This window comes from Pezoporus occidentalis, unplaced genomic scaffold (assembly GCF_034315485.1).
Source record: "Pezoporus occidentalis ecotype Australia unplaced genomic scaffold, CSIRO_AGI_Poc_V1 ctg11, whole genome shotgun sequence".
Classification (NCBI taxonomy): domain Eukaryota; kingdom Metazoa; phylum Chordata; class Aves; order Psittaciformes; family Psittacidae; genus Pezoporus; species Pezoporus occidentalis.
In genome coordinates this window covers 7,221,359-7,235,261 of record NW_026912886.1, presented here as the reverse complement: position 1 = coordinate 7,235,261, position 13,903 = coordinate 7,221,359, and the positions used below count along the sequence as shown (strand labels likewise).

The window sequence follows — 13,903 nt, the reverse complement described above, 5'->3', positions numbered from 1 at the left end:
AGGTGGATGTGGGTGGGTGTCCATCTGGGCACTGTCTAAAGTGCTTGGCTCTAGCTGGTGTTTTCCAAGGATAGTACTTTGAGTAAAGGGGAATTTAGCAATGGTGTAACGCTGATAACAGACTTGCTCTTGTGTGAAAGGAAACTGGGGAAGGGTGCGGAGTAAACTACGTTTCCTATGGTTATCTGTGTGGCAGCCATTAATAGTTGGGAGCAGCTCCTGCAGGCAGTGGTTCCATCAGTGTTTGTGGGGAAAGTTAATGGGTGTCCACACTAAATTCAAAAGAACTTTGTCATTCTATAAGGCTTCATGCCTCTATAGTAGGTTACTCATTTCTTGCAGAGTTATAAAGTAATAATAAACATTACTCCATGCTTGTGGGGGTTGTTTACACTTTCCAAAAGAACTGCAGTAAAAGTTTTGCAGCATCTTTGAGGGGAAAAAACCCTAAACATAAGTTATTTGGATCATTAAACTCATTATAATTGATTTCTTGCAATGGAAGGGTACATCTTCAGATGGACTCTGCCCATGAGAGTATAATTTCAAACTAATGGGGGGTTGCCAGCTGCAGTTGAGAAGGTAAGTGTCCCTTCTGCTATCGACTGTCTTGAGGAGTAGGTGAGCACTGGAGAGGCAAGGATGTTTGGCAAAAAGGCTGTGTGGAGCAAGAACTGGAGGAAGCTCTTGCAATGCCTTCCTTATGGAGGAATGTTGATTGTAGAGGAAGAGCACATTAACAAAAGTAAAGCAATCAGAGGTGCCCCAATGTCAAGGTTTCCTTTCTGATTTATTACAGCCAAGTTAAAGGCAAGCGTCTACAGATGGAAGGAGAAGATGGTCAGTGAGGGTATATCCTTCAGTGTTTCCTTGGGTCTCTTCTGCACAGCTAAGGAGACATTGGGAGAAGTTCAGCTGTGTTGTGAGATTTATTCTCTTCAAATATATCCTAGTGGACTGCTCTACAAAAATATAGCTTGAAGCTGAAATGCAGGAAAGGATGTTCCCTGCCTGCTACTGCATGGATACCGAGCGCTTGATGCCATTGAAGTGTGACTGCTTCCAACTTCCTTTTGAGCTGATGGTAATTTTGTGGGGCTGTTGCTGAAACTTGTTTCATGTGGTGGGTAATTCTGCACAGATGAAGCTGGAGGCTACTTTTAGGCTGAAATTTGTCTCTGTATCCTTCCTGCTGTGGAGCTGTGCTCAAAGCCAGAGCCAGCTTTGAGCACATCAGGTACTGGATGCTTCATCTGCAGTTGCTTCCAGCACTTTGTGGTACAATGGACATTGGATGATGCTGGGTTTTGCTCATGACCACTTTGCCTCCTTGCAAGCAATGCTGAGGCAAGCCAGCAAGTGCTGCTGAATGTATCTTTAGGCTCTTAGCATGCAGCTCTCCTTTCAGAAAGCAGCGGTTAGGGCAATGTTGTTTTGTGACGGCTTGCAGCAGCTCTGACTAGCTGTGATGTGGTCAGGACATCCTTGTTGAGGCCCAGGGGCTGGTATCATCCACCTCACAGGAGGGACAGCTGTGGGGTCCCCCATGCTGTTTCCCTCCTCCAGTGTTTAGCTTTTGCCTCTTCTTAAGCGCTGAGATAGCCTGAAGCACATGGGGTTTATGTTTGATGACTGCTTTTTCTCAGAGGTGCAAGCACTGGCTTTGTGCTGGCTGTTTAGCAACCTTCTGGCTCTGAATTTTGGGCCCTTGCTCAGGAATTTCCACCTTACCGCTCTTCCCCTGTGCTATGGGGGCTCTCTTTGCGGAAAAGGCAAAGCCCAGCAGTATTTGAAGAAGGTGGCCATGTTGCCAGGCAAAGAGGAGACGAAAAGGGAGGACATGCAGTATGTCTAGACTAGCCCTGCTGCATGCCATGCTGGGTCCTTCTATGCCCATGCTCAGCTGCAGGGATGGGTCCTTTGCCCAGGCCAGCCCTGTATTCTGCTGTCTGCTAGCTGTGGGTTTGGACAAAGCAATGTTGTGAATGGTTAAACTGGGCTGAGCAAAACACAGCGTGGCGCCGAGAAGGAACATTGCAACTTGTCTGTAAGTCACCCTGGGACTTGTTTTCTGGGATTAGCACTGTTGGATGCTTCAGAGATAGAACAGGAGAAAAGCAGTGTCAGTCTAATCTCTGACTCTGCTTTTATATCCAGGGTTGTGCTTTTGTCCTTCTGAAACCCCTTAGCTCTCACCTCCTGAAAAGCAGGTGGGCTGCAGTTGTCAAATACACCTAGTTTTAACTCATTCAGAACAAGGGCAAGGTACCTGTGGGAGATAAACCAGTGACAATGATTCAGTGTGTGGGAAAATAAATTGCTGCCGTTTAAAATGAAGCGGTGGCTGTGCATGACTTCCGTTAGTGCAAATAAGGTGCTCCAGTGCTTCCTGTGAGCACCTGACACCACACTGCTGGTTATGGGGCTTTCCTGCTGTTCTGTAGCACTTTGCTGATTTCTACCAGCATCAGCCAGGCATGTCAATGAGGAAGGAAGGCAGATCACCTCTGTGCACCTCAGCATAAATTAATGCTGCTGTTGCTATTTATACAGGAAAAAATTCCCCCGTTTACTCTATGTTTTAACAGAAGGGCTGAGCTCTGTAATGCTGTTTGCAAGGAGCACAAACAGCTTCCTCTGGGCTCCTGCAGGAGTGCAACTGCTTCTCGGATGTACTCTGGGTGGGATACAGCTCTGCTCCCTGTGCTGCCCACACGTGCTCCTCGTGTGAGACTGATGAGTTTGCTGCTCTCTTCTACACTGGTCCCCAATCTGCCTTCAGCTCTCCAGCTGCCAGCAAGTGCCACATCTGTGTCTTTGTGTCCCTGTATTTGCTTTCCCTGGCCCCTGTGCTGCAAAGGGAGGTTAGCAGGGCAGTGTTAACTGCCTGCTAGACCTGTGGTCTCACAGCCCCAGGTCAGAAGTGGTGTCACTCCCAAGGGTGCCTGGGGCTGGCACCACCCAGCCACAAAGGCTCCCTGGGGTGATACTGCAGACATGGGTGTTGCTACCTTACCTCCTTTAAAGGGGTGTTAGAGATAGCTGCAGCTGGTTAACTGCTTGCTCCTGCTCATATGTAATGGTGCTGCCCTGTCAGAGTGGTTACACCTGACAAAGCTCCTGTCCCCTGTGGCAGAACACCACTGGGGTCACACCAGTTCTTCATGCAGTATATTTGAGGCTGAGAGACTGTCTGGGGCTGTAAACAGGGTATGATGGAGGGTTTGGTGTGATGGGGCCAGTAACACAGCGAATGAGGGAGGTTTCAGTTTATAACTGTGCACGAGAAAGGCGTTCCCACATAGCCTGAGAGAACAGGCATGGCACAGCCCTTCGGCAGCACACACTGTCACATGTCAGCACCATGTGAGGGGCAGAATGACTTCTCCCTGTGTCTTGCTGGGTGGGCAGCAAGCGGGGTGGCTCCCTGGGCCCTGAGAGCAACTGGGAACTCGAGCTGTGAGCAAGAAACACAGGCTCCTTTTAGGCAGCACAGAAGGCTGTAGGCTTGGTTTCACCAGTGCTTAAAGGAGCTTTGTTCTCTGTGCTGGTCAAAGGCCGATTTCCCAGTATCTTAAACAGAAATCTTGGTTTTAGCCTTGAGAAGAAAGCTCTTTAATTCACAAAGGCATGGCATTTTTCTTTTCCCTCCTCTTCCTCCCCACAATGGCTACTATGCCTTGGACAATGCTGTTCTTTGCTGGGTTCTGTTCTCGAGCTTGTATTTTTTGATCGTTGCTGAAAATGGAGCTTGTCACAATTGCATTTTTCTCTGGAACTTGCTGTAAAACACCAGCTATTCTTCACCTCCCACATTGTAATCATGCTTGCTGGTGCCGGTGAGCCGAGGAGGGCTGGTTAATGTACTGGCTTCCCTCTAGAGAGCGAAAAGCCCCTCTGGCACCTGTGACAGGCAACAAGACTTCACCATGAGGCAGCGGGTGCTGGTGCCATGCAGGGCTCCAGCTGCAGCCCTTGAGTGCTTAGGGAAGGACAGGCTGATCCACAACTGTTTCTTTTTCTTGAAAATGTTCCCTTTCACCACATCACTGGTTTAAAGCCAATCCTGTTACCCCTTTTCACCTGCCAGCTCTCTTAGCTGCTGTGGGACACAGTGGGGATTGCATCTGCTGCAGAGCTGCAAGGGACCTGTCTGCCCCTTTTCTTACTTGCACAGGTAAGGACAGCTCAAATTGCCTCCTGAGGGATGTGCAGCTGGCAGGAGGGCTCAGGAGATGAGAACAGGCTAGGGGCAGCCCACAGCCATGAACCTTAGTAAGGTATGGGGGAGCACCCTGGTTACCAAGCCGCCCTTCGCCAGTGCTGTCATCTCCACCAAGGGGCTGCTGTAAGGCAGGAAGACCTCACCGTGTGCTCAGAGGTGGGAAGGACACTAAGGCTGATCTCACAGGAAGGGCAGGTTTGTTTTGCCTGGTTGCATGTTTTTCATGGCAGTAAAAACAGAAACCAGGGATGTCCCCCAGGACAGGAGCTTGGGGCATGAGCATCTCCCTGAGCCCTGGTCGTCGTTGTCCCTTTCATGGTAAATACAGCCTGCACCACCTCCAGTCACTCCTCCTCACCAGTTGAGGACACCGTGGCCTCCCCATTCCATCCTGGATATTTCCTCCAGCCCTCTTGATGCCATGTTCTAGCACAGCATCAAAATGAAAGAGTTAAGTAAAATGTTAATGCTTGGAGAATTTCTGTGCCTTATGTACAATCAATAGTGCTGCTAGTCACTGCTGAACATTTTCTATCCTTTTGTGCTCAAAGCTGTTGTTAAAGCTTCACAAGACATTAGTCACTCCTTGTAACTTGTGCCTGGTCCAGGTTTTGCCTTTGGGTTTGATTCTGGGAGCAGTCTGAGCCCACAAGGGTTCATTCAAAAGCAGCCGCTTCCTCTGAGCCAGATTTCACTAGCAGGGTTGGGGAGGTGGTGTCCCTGCTTTACTGCAGAAACCATTGCATCTTTTAGGATGTCAGTCTGTTCTGTTCCATTCTAATCTATTCTATTTCATGAAATAGAGAAAAGGAGAAAAAACCAGCAGTGTCTGTGCTGATCTCCCTCCAGCGCTGTGCCCATGGCTTCTCCCCAGGCACCGGCAGCCCCTCCACAGCACTGCCTGTGAGGAGAGCACGAGGCCGGCGCCTCTGGGAGCGCGGGGTACGTGAACGCGGTCTTTAAAAGCCACCGTGAGGAAACATCTCAGCGGAGGGCGGCAAGGGAGGCCGCTGGGCCCCTCCGGGCCAGACCCCCTTCCTGCTGCGGGTCACTTCCCGCCGTGCCGCCCAACGCGTCGAAGCCGCACATGGAGCCGGGGTAACTCGTGCCGAGGGACCAGGTCTTCGCACTGAGGGACCAGGTCTTCGCACTGAGGGACCAGGTCTTCGCACTGAGGGACCAGATCTTCGCACTGAGGGAAACAAACCCGGGGCGCTTTTTCCGCTGCGTGAGGTAAGGCAGAGCCAAAGGCGGGCGCTGAGCTGCAGAGCCAGGGGCACCGGGACCTGCCCCTGCCCCAGCCCCTGCCGTGGGGGCACCGCAGCCCTTGGCTCCGGCAGCGGAGGACTGAGGAGAAGGAAGGGGGGCGCCGGCCCCGCCGCCGAGAGGGGCTTGTGCGGGCACTGAGGCCCCACCGTGAGGGTCCCGGTCCCGGTCCCGGTCCCGCTCCCCCGCCCCGCTCCCCGCGCTCCCAGGGCGCGTGAGCTGGCGGCGGGCGGCGATTGGCTGCGAGGAGCACCCCGGGGGCCGCCGGGCCGCGGCCGCCCGCCGAGCGCCATTCACGGCGCTGCCCGCCCGCACGCGCCGAGCCTCATTCACAAAAAAAAAACCCAACTTCATTCATAAAAGCGGCGGCGGGGCCCGGCGCGGTGGGGGCGGCTCGGGGCGCTCCGCCCGCTGTGCACCGCGGTGCTGAAGGGCTTCCCGGCGGGAGCGAGCGGGGCTGACGCCGCCGGCGCTGCCCCCAGTTCATCTTCAGATAGCGGGGCTGCCCCTGACGGCCGGAGGAGCGGCGCAGCGCAGCGCGGGGATGCTCTCCGCCTCCGGGGCAGCCGGCGGTGGGAATGCCGAGGGCTGGGCACCTCACTGCGCTCTTCCCGGTCTGCGTTGGCGATCGTAGCTCTCTCTTCTTCTGCTTTGCGTGGAAAATGCTTGAGCTTTCGCTGCAGCCAGGACTCCGCGATTGACGATGCTCCGACTGTGAGTCCTCAGAGCTAGGTGGGATTTAGTGCCTGGTGCGAGGCAGAAATGAAGGCAAGTTTGGATAGTGGCTCTTCGGCTTAAGCTGCTGTACCACTGATGTGCTTTCCTGCGTGCTGCTTTTATTACTGTTTGCAAAATACCAGATGTCCATTCAGTTTTAAACCTTGTCCATTGAGGAGAATAAACCACTCAAGAGGGAGTCAGTAACAACATCCACTAGGTTTCTGTTTTTAAAATTGTTTGACTTGCCTGGTTTCCGTATAATTTATCTACAAGAGCCAATTTATGCAAGACTATCCAGTTACAGACCTGCCAAGGCTATGAGAGAACGCAGCCAGCACAGCCTCGGTGGACACGTCCTGTATGTAGGGTTATTCCGATATCCAGGAATGCTGCACAGAGCTAAGTATAGCCGATTCAGGAATGACTCGATAACATCCCTTGATGAAGGTACGCAAAATACATCTTTAAATATTAAAGGTTCTTCCTCCTCTTCCCATTCTTCATCACCTAATTTACTGGCAGAAGATGTCTCCTTGGGGCCACAGGACACCTGCAGCACCCTGTGCACACTGATCCCCCGCATGGCTAACATTAAACTTGCCAACCCGTCAAATCTGCCGGGGCTGAAAAGCTTCTGTTTGGGAATGAAAGAGGTGCCAAGGATTAAACTCACGGAGTGCGTTACCATCCCAAGCAGCCCAACCTCGCCTGAGATCAGCTGCCTGTCGGCCTCTTACCCACAGCCTGGCCTGGACAAGTTGGCCCTAATCCCAAAGGCAGCGGGTGACTGTGCCGTGCGGGGAGCCGAGGAGGCTGCTCCCGTGGGCAGGCAGGACAGGAGCCTTGCACACAGCCGTGAAAGCGTGGGGGAGCCGGGAACAACCTACAGCGTGCGGGTGAGTACTTCTCATGGGGTTTCCGTTCTCTGACAGGGCAAACTGCTCAGGTGGCTGCAGGGTGACCTCCATGTTTCCAATCCTGAAGCCAGTGCCCCAAACCACTGACTTCTCCCATGTATTTCCCGTTTCTTGGTGTATGTAGGGCTGTGGTGTCTAACAGAGGGAGTTAAAAGGACCACAGGCACTCCCAGAAGTAATACAACATCCATTTCCAAAACACTATCTTTAGACTCTCTGAGGAGTAGCTGAGCTGCAATTCAAACAGGGGTTACTCTGGCCTGAAATGCATATTGGAGGGAGAAGGAGGCCCATGAAAAGGGCTTCCCAGCCCTTACAGAGCAGCTCCCAGGCACTAGGTGCAGGCTGGTCCATGTCATGGTCATATTTGTCATGGAGGGTGTGGGAGACATGCTGGGCCCACTGCTGCTGCTCGCAGCATCTCTCCCCCATGCCTAATGCCTTCGGAGTTGAACAGGCAGGATCCCAAAGCTGCCCTCCTCTGAAGCTGTAGGGCTGATTTTCTTGGTAATGATGATGTACAGAAACCCCTCCATATTTCTGCAGAAGACACCCTGAAATAGCCTTTCCTGGTATTTGTCGTGTTGTGAGCCAGGGTTGATGGGTATCATCTTCTAATTAGCAGTCAGTGGCTGAGAGGAGACTGCTTTTGCTCCCTCCACACCTGCCACACCTGGCAGCTTTCTCATTTTCTTTTCCTCTGCTTTTCTATGGCCAAACCTCACCATTTGGTAGTCTTTGCTTCCTCCTCTGTGCTCTGAATCTCTGACCCTGTACATTTTAGTGCTTATGTTTCACCTGTCAAAAGCAATCCCAGGCAAAACCTGCCTGCTGCTTGCATGGAGGGAGCCAGTGCAGACCATGGGGAAATGGCAGAGAAAGCAGTCTAAACCTGCTTCAGAAATACTGATGTAATGGCTGGTCTGGCCAAGAGCTCCTGCAGCTCTCATAGTCCTCATGCCTGTCTCTGGCTACAAGGAGGACTGCAGGAATGAGCTGTACAGGGGGTTATTAACCAACATCTGTTTCTCCTGGTGGGCTGCAGGCAGAGTGCTAAGAGTATGTGTGTGTGTAAGCTCTGTTTGGTGTAAAAGAGGTATCAAAATGTGTCAGCAGGAGTAAAATAGCTATAAGACTTGCAAAATCTGTGTTTCCTTTGTGATGTTTCACAAGCATGAAAGCCTAAAGAAAGGTGCAAGGCCAAGAAGAATCAGTCAGTCACTTTCCAAATGCAGCAGGAGGGCATGCAAGCCAGGGGAGGGAAGAGTTACCTGGGGAAATAGCTGTGTTCGCCTTTCCCCAGGCAGGAATGAGATGTCTGCCTGGCATCCAGCAGTGATAGCACAGCTGGTTTGATGGGATGTTGGCTGAAAAGTGATGGTGTCCCAGCATGGCACCAGCTGCTGTGAGTGGAGCCACAGGAAGCCTGGAACATTCACCTGGGATGCAGCAGGTGGAGGGAGGAGAAGCACAATATGTATGTTCTCTTTAAATTCTAGTACTAGTGTGAGCAGCTGAGGTTTTGACACCAGCAAACTGCTAAGATAGATGAATGAGCATGTACGCTGTGGCTTAAGGTGGCAGTGAAGGGGCCACTGCAGCTCCAGGTGCTGCACTCTCGGCCTGTGCTGGTGGATGGTGTTGTGATCTGTGCTGCCAATGTAGTGCAGCTCATGAGTAAGACCTTGAGGTACCTATAGAGATTCAAGTACTGGAATGCTAATGCCAGAGGCACACTTAAAGGATTCAGTTTTTGACAAGGGGAAGAGATGATGAAACCCAGGGGGAATTTCCCAGGTTTCTGTTTGTGGCCCAGTGCCGAGAGCAAGAAGCACCGAGGTGTCACCCACTGGGAAGCACGTGAGCAAGAAAGAAGAAAAAAAGAGAAAGACTTGATGGGAAGGTTATATGAAATGGGGAAGGGCTCATCACCTCCTGCTGCTCCCCAGGTTCTATTTCATAGAATCACAGAATGGTTTGGGTTGGAAGCGACCGTAAAGCTCATCCAGTTCCACCCCCCTGCCATGGGCAGGGACACCTTCCACTAGACTAGGTTGCTTCAAGCCCTGTCCAGCCTGGCCTTGAACACTGCCAGGGATGGGGTAGCCACAGCTTCTATGGGCACCCTGTGCCAGGGCCTCATCACCCTCATAGTGAGTTTGTAGTATGTTTTTTTTGGAATCAGCCCATTTCACTGGGAATGTCTCTGAGGAGCCTCCCAGCACAAACAGGATGTTTTCCTGCATCTCCCCTCTACTGTTGCTCCTGCATCTGTGTGCCTGCAAGAGCCAGCCCCAGGAGAGCTGCAACAGCATTGCTGATGTGTCCTGCCCAATCTCTTGTTTGTTTTTTTCAACTTTTAATGACAAGCAGGTTGATAAATATGCAGCCTGGGGGTTTAGGGGCTTCAGCATCAGAGCATGGGCAAGGTGCTTATTTCCCCAGGGACCACGAGGCTTCTCTGGGAGCTGGTGGTGAAGCCTCAGAAGGGTTGGGAAGCAGCTAAGGGCACAGGGCTGCAGCATGGTGGCTGGAACATGGTGCAGGGGGAAGGTCTTGCCTGGAGGCAAAGAGGGGCTGAGACATTGAGGGGCTGGGCAACTGTGGGAGCTGCTCCCAGTTCTTACCCCATGGCCTTTGCCCTTCTTTCTGTGGCATTTGGAGATGCCTCCTATCCCTGTGAAGCTTCTTGTGCCCTGTTAAGGTATGGGATGGTTGGGATCTCCACAGAGACCATTTTACAAGGAAAGTCAGGTCCATATTACACAGACTGCTGCTGCCAGAAATCTTTGGCCTTAAAAGCTTAATTGGAGTCTGAAGAGGATTTGACACTTATGTGGAGAGGATCCACAGTTATTTTAGAGTCAATAATATGGTGAAGTAATGAAATGCCTTAAGGCAGAAGCTGGAGTTGAGGCAGGGATTGTCTTTCTGGGGTTGATATAGGAAGGTGATGCAGGGGGAAATCAGCTTTGGCCGTGTGATTGGTGGTGACAGGGCACCTGTGTCAGAGCTGTGTGTCACTTGGGCTCTGGTGAGGAAGCCAAGACACATATCGGCAGCTGTTCCCTGAGATGCTCCTCAGAATAACAGAGAGCCTGAGTGTTAATACTTCAGTAAGAGCCTGGGCAGCTCTGATGCCCCACACTGTTACCTTTCAAAACATACTTTGTGTGCAGTTTGCTGCCGGATTTACAAGATGGATATTTACCTTGTCCTTGTTCATGTTCTACCTGCTACATGCCTTCCCACAGCGCTGCCTTCCGGAGCTCAGGTTGTCTCTAAGCAGTGCCCATAACAGCCACAGCACTCATGTCTCCTGCCAGTGTTCTTTATAGCTGTGACAAACCTGAGGAATATTGCAAGAATCACTTACCCTTGAGCCTCTCACTGCAAGACAGACACTGAGGTGCTGGAGCGGGTCCAGAGAAGGGCAATGAAACTGGTGGAGGGTCTGGAGCACAAGTGTGATGAGGAGCAGCTGAGGGAACTGGGGTTGTTTATTCTGGTGAAAAGGAGCTTGTTGCTCTCTACAAGTACCTGAAAGGAGGCTGTAGTGAGGTGTGCTTTGGTCTTTTCTCCCAATTAACATGTGACAGGACAAGAAGAAATGGCCTCGAGTTGCACCAGGGGAGGTTTAGATTAGGTATCAGGAAACTTTTTTCATGGGCAGGGTTGCCAAGCATTGGGACAGGCTGTCCAGGGAAGTGGTGGAGTCAACATCTCTGGAGGCATTTAAAAGACGTGTAAAAAATCAGGTAGATGTGGCACTTAGGGACACTGTTTAGTGCTGGACTTGGCAGTGCTGGGTTAGTGATTGGACTAAATGATCTTAAAGGTCTTTTCCAACCTAAATGATTCTATGATTCTGTGATTCCTGTGGGTGAATCACTGGCTGTCATTCAAGCTGGAGCCACTAAGTGTGTTATGGCAGGGAATGAAATGAGATGTGGGTCCGGATTAGAGGGTGCCTGAAAAGCTTATTCACATGGGCTCTGCCTAGTGCCTTCACATCTCCTCCCACACAGTCCCTCATCCTGTTTGTTGTCACTCTCCATCATCTCTTGTAAATAGATGTGAAAAGATGTGTGCATCTTCAGTAACCACCCTGCTCTCCCCGACGTGGGGAAACAGCAGCCAGCCCCAGATCACCCTTTGGATACAAACACCAAGAGATGAAGCAGACCCTGGTGCTGATGCCCTCCCCAGCCCTGTGCAGGGAGACAGGGGACAGCTTTGCCCATGTTGCAGTTAGAGGAGCAGTTCCCCTTCCAGCAGGGCCAGTGAGTCTCTCCTGTCCTTCTTGAGAGCTGTTGCTCGTCCTGGCAGGAGCTTTTGATCCTGCTGCCAGCAGATCAGTGGGTCCAGCATCCGGTTTCATTGGCCACGTCAAGTTTTCAGCACTCAGCTTGTTTCAGTGCTGGCATTTTATTTTATCATAGGTAGCTGAATTGCTGAATTCTGCAGTTGTATCTGTGCTTGTTGTCCTGGGCAGGTTACAGGACCCTTGTGCCTGTGTCCAGCTTCCCCAGCTTTCCTCAGCAGCTCATTGAAGCCAAGTTGTGCTCCCTCTTTGGAAGGTGAAGCCCCTCCTTGGACACCACCTCTGAACCCTCGGTATCTCTATCACCATGTCACAAAGACAACCAGCAGACAGCTTAGGCTGGGGCAAGGTCTGTGCCCTGCTGCGGCTTCTCCTCCTGGAGTACTGGGCACACGAGAAGTCTCTGAGACTGGCATTGTCCTTGTCTGCTGCCTTCCCCTTTCTTTCCTATGCCACTTGTCAGACTCAGCTATGGAGGGGTTAATCTTTTCCTTCTTTATTTGTTAATCATTTTTTCTCCCTTGGAGACTGTTTTTTTGAATAGGCTTCTGGTACCCCATTGTCCTTTTATGTGCTCCATGGGCTCCTCTGCAGCTCTGTGACCCTGACTTCCTCTGCCTCAGTCCCGCAGGTCCCCCTGCCCTGGGCTCTGCTGGTTCTCTGTACCCTCCTGCTGAGATGTGATGGTTCAGCCATTACTAACCGTGCTGGTCGGGATAACCAACAGCAGCTAAAATAAATGAGGGATGCAGCAAGGTGCCATGTTAATGCACTTCCCTACTCAGGCTTTTAAAGACAAAAAAAAAGGTCTTTTGTGAATCATTGATAAGTTCAGCTTCACTCAGGGTCACTTATGCAAAAACCTAATATTGATTTTTCATCTTTGCTTAGAGTAGCTTCCCACGCATCTGTTCAGGATGCAGTGGGGACTCACTTACCAGCGTATGACTCACCTACTCCTCTGAATCTTCCTTTTTTCAAGGATAGAGGAGCAGCCAACTAGCTCACAGGATGTTTGACCTCATACCATAGGATCAGAGGTCACCACTGTGCTACAAGCTGAGGCTCTAGACATATTTGCGCATTTGCTTTGTTCCCGTTAAGCAGGAATATCTTTAACAAGTAAGAGAGATCTCAAAGTCATTAAATGTTCATTAGCGAAGCAGTTCTGCTAACCCTTCAGATTCTTATTGATGTCCTTCCAGGTCTCTGACCTAATTCTGGAGTTCTCCCAGGGGTTACATTGCTATCTGGAAGGAAACCAAAATAGGGATAATACAATTGTTGTGGAATCCCTGCTTGACTGCACACATAATGTTCTCTTTTTAACATACGCATTCGTTTCTGAGTGTCTCCAAAGCTGAAAGAGATACCCAAATCCACCCCCCTGTGAATGGCCCAGCAGAAAAATCAATTCACAGGCAAAGTGAGGCAGAGGAGGTAAATATGGTACCTTTCCTCTGTCTATTCAGAGCAAGAGGACAGAGCATGCATGGCCCTGCCTGGGATTTCCCAGTTGTCTGCTGTATCCCAGAGGCTTTGACTTCGTCACTGCAGCCCATGGGCACTGTGCGAGCACTGCAGGATGCTCCTGAAATCCCTTTTCCCTCTGGGAGAATTCACTGTGGAAGAGGGGCATGCAGAGAGACCCAGACCTCTGCCAGCCTTGTGAAATGGGGAGATGTCTGAGTGCTTCAACAGCAAAGAGACGGATATCAACAGATATGCTGAAGAAATTAGGAATACATTTTGGGAGAGGTAAACTCAGTGGATAGACATATCCCAGCACACTTCGTTGAAATGAAAGTGTTCCATAGGTTAGTATATAACATCAAAGGAGTCTGTGGGCTGACATGCCATCACATTCTTGATGTTTCTGAAAATTAGACTTATGCAGATCCCAAACAAGTACAGAAAAAGCCTTCAGCTCTGTCCCATGCAACAGAAATGTGGGAGTCAGCCTCTAATTTCAAGCAGGTCAGTTAATAGTGCAGGCTCTTAAGAGCTGTTGCTATGAGCTGCAATTGCAGCTCTACTTCCTTCATCTTCTGCAGAGGTTATTTGTCATCAGACGTGCAGCAGCATGGAGCCAGTGGTTTTCTTCATGCCTAGTAATGCCTCCCACTGCTCTGAAGGGACATTCAGCTCTTCATCACAGGGGCTCCGAGTGTATTGGCCCCGCGCGGCTTCCAGAGGCCCTCTGCTCCCGGGGGGAATTTCTCTCTAATGTGCATGTATTCCTTCCAGCTCAGTGCCACAGGCTGATCACTGAGAATAAGCAGAATTGGAAAAAAGAATGATTGGATTTTGTGTCCCCAGCAGGCTTTACCTTTTTTTATGCTTCGTTGTTGAAACCACTGGTATCTTTATTGCTCTTCTCTACACTTTTCAGTAAATAAAGCTATTTAGGAAGCAACCTTAGGATGGCTGATTTGATTTTCCATTTAGACT

General features: G+C 50.8%; 1 protein-coding gene across 3 annotated transcripts in view; it reads left to right on the top strand.

Annotated features, from left to right (window-relative positions):
• Positions 1-6,001: 6,001 nt before the first annotated feature.
• Positions 6,002-13,903, top strand: part of SHC4 (SHC adaptor protein 4) — a 31,434-nt gene continuing 23,532 nt past the window's right edge. For 2 of the 3 annotated variants that reach the window (XM_062628948.1, XM_062628931.1), the window contains exon 1: positions 6,002-7,107. In XM_062628948.1, coding sequence (XP_062484932.1) covers positions 6,529-7,107 — 579 coding nt within the window. In that variant the 5' untranslated portion in view covers positions 6,002-6,528. The remainder of the gene's footprint in view (positions 7,108-13,903) is intronic. The other variant, XM_062628938.1, reaches the window with a different exon arrangement.